Source organism: Pteropus medius, unplaced genomic scaffold (assembly GCF_902729225.1).
Source record: "Pteropus medius unplaced genomic scaffold, Ma_sr-lr_union100, whole genome shotgun sequence".
NCBI classification, from domain to species: Eukaryota; Metazoa; Chordata; class Mammalia; order Chiroptera; family Pteropodidae; genus Pteropus; species Pteropus medius.
This window is the reverse complement of record NW_024347862.1, coordinates 3,654,096-3,656,325: the sequence shown is the minus strand read 5'-3', so window position 1 is coordinate 3,656,325 and position 2,230 is coordinate 3,654,096. Positions and strand designations below refer to the sequence as shown.

At 42.6% G+C, this 2,230-nt stretch overlaps 1 protein-coding gene across 1 annotated transcript in view; it reads left to right on the top strand.

Moving 5' to 3' along the window:
- The first annotated feature begins 1,563 nt into the window (after positions 1-1,563).
- The window catches only part of SPATA19 (spermatogenesis associated 19), a 4,084-nt gene continuing 3,417 nt past the window's right edge, over positions 1,564-2,230 (top strand). Inside the window, exons 1-2 of the mRNA XM_039878888.1 lie at positions 1,564-1,641; positions 1,818-1,874. Coding sequence (XP_039734822.1) covers positions 1,564-1,641; positions 1,818-1,874 — 135 coding nt within the window. The remainder of the gene's footprint in view (positions 1,642-1,817; positions 1,875-2,230) is intronic.

Sequence of the window (2,230 nt, the reverse complement as noted above, 5' to 3'; positions counted from 1 at the left end):
CCAACCCGTAGCTAGTGCTCAGAGTGAGCAGGTCTGTCACCATGAAAGTCAGCTCACGGACATGGCCCGTTTAAGAGGCATCCGCAGCTGCTGGCTGCTGCTGCAGTAGCCTTTGTCCCACTCAGCCCCTTGGGACCAGGCAACCTTGTGTCTTACCCCCCTCCTACTTTCTACCTTTGCAAAGTGACTTCTTCTTTCTTTCTCTAGTCGTAGGGCTTCTATTCATCCAAACCCCAGGTGACTTGGCTTGCTGTTTGCTCTGTGTTTCTGTCACAACTTTGATTTGGTTGCCAGAGGGATGAACAAAGGCTCTGTCATCTATGTCATATTTTCTGCCTTCTGATCATTAGTTTTAACCCAATTGTTGGGTTAAGGTCACATAACAAGTTAGTGGTAGAGCTAGGATTACAACCCAGGTTTCTGAGACCTTAATAGCCTCAGGGTTAGGCTACAACTACTTTCAAGAACAACTAAACATTTGCGTAGGGTCCTTTAGTATATTCTGAGCGTCCTTCAAATTTCTTGTGAAGATTCTAGATAGAAATAGCAGCTATCTGAACTCCTATCAATTTTTGCCCCCAACTCTGAAGTCACTACACAATCCCTTTTTCATTTCTCCTTTACTATCCTTTTACCTAGGAAGACCACCATGGGTGGCTTGAAGTAATATGGAAATATCTTAAAAGAAATGGTATTTTCACTTTTAACTCTATATCTCTTATTGTTTGGATTAACTTTTATTATTTGAATCACTTCTGAAAACAAAGTAGACAAGAAAAATAATCCATCTTGGCTCTAAAGCTGCTAACTCAATAATAATCCATCTTGGGTCTGAAGTTGCTAACTCAAAAATAATCCATCTTGGCTCTGAAGTTGCTAACTCAAGATGGAGAGAGTTGGGCCTGGAATCCAGCTCACTCCTTTCGGCATAAGCTTCTCTGTTTCCTTTCTGGGACTTAGGTCTCTTTTTCCCCAGTAGAACTGTGAGATCAAATTGTGAAGGAGCCCTCCCTCATCTTATTGAAATTTTGCTCCCCTAACTTTGATTTTTTGGGGGTGGTGGTGGATAAGCTCTTTCTCCCTCTGTGTATAGAAATAAGGATAAGAAATGCCTGTAGCATTGTTTGAATAAGTGTCTAGACAGTCTAGGTCATTTTGTTACAAATTTATTCTTTTGATTTATAAAATCTCTTTCTTATTTCAACGTTGTCGAATAAGTTGATCGACCATACGCGTTTTCTTTTTCCCCACATTGCTTGCTGCCCCAATCTCTGTGTCTTTTTGATTTTGATGGCTTTTCACAAGGTGTGTTATTATTTCCTCGAATATTGACTGCCCCACCCATCTCCATTTCTGAGCTATGACATTGCTAAAGTAGACTACTTCCTGACCTCTCTTTTCCATCTCCACTCTCACCCTGGAGATTAAAGGAGGTCATTGTTACATCATCATTGGCCAGCCAATCAGGTGGGTACCTTCAATGGACTCCTTGTTCCAGAGGGGTTCTCAGGTGGCTTCAATGGAAGAAGGGAGACAAGAAGAGGGCCTGGCATAAGTCCAAAGATGATAATTACAACGTGGATTGTGTACATTCTTTCCCGGGAAGGTGTCGGGTTCCCCTTTCCACCAAAAACCAGTTCGGTAAGTGAAGTTGGTAGTAGCCATGTGATATTGTTTCTCATGTATCGTCTCCCTTCTGAGCTCCCTGCTGTACTTCTAGAAAGGAGATCTTACAATATATAACTTTGGATAAGAATGGAGGAGGGGGGCTGGGTCTCTAGGTATTTTGAGGGTATCAATTTACTCATTTATTGCAGGACGTTGAAGTTATGGAAACTGAACCTTTGTCTGTAGTAGAGCATTGGCTGAAAAAAGTGAGTAAGATTCCTTTATGATTCAGGGTACCTAAAATTCTAGACAGCTGAACTTAGTTGGTGCAGGGATTTAGACTTCCCTTTCCGTAGAATAGAAAACTCAAGTTCATTGCCTAGAGCTGTGCCTAATTCACCAGATGTCCTAGACTCTAGAGGACGCTGGGGCTCACCAAAAGCGTTGGCATCACCACTAGCCCTGTCCTGCTTCTCAAGCATACTGGATGCAGGGTTTCAGATGTGTCGCTCCAGCTACAGCATGTCTCAAGAATACCTTGGGATAAGGCCAAGAACTTAGTGAGTTGCCTGGAATCCATGGAAATGTAGCAGTAGGAGAGCTTATTGCAGAGACTGTGAGA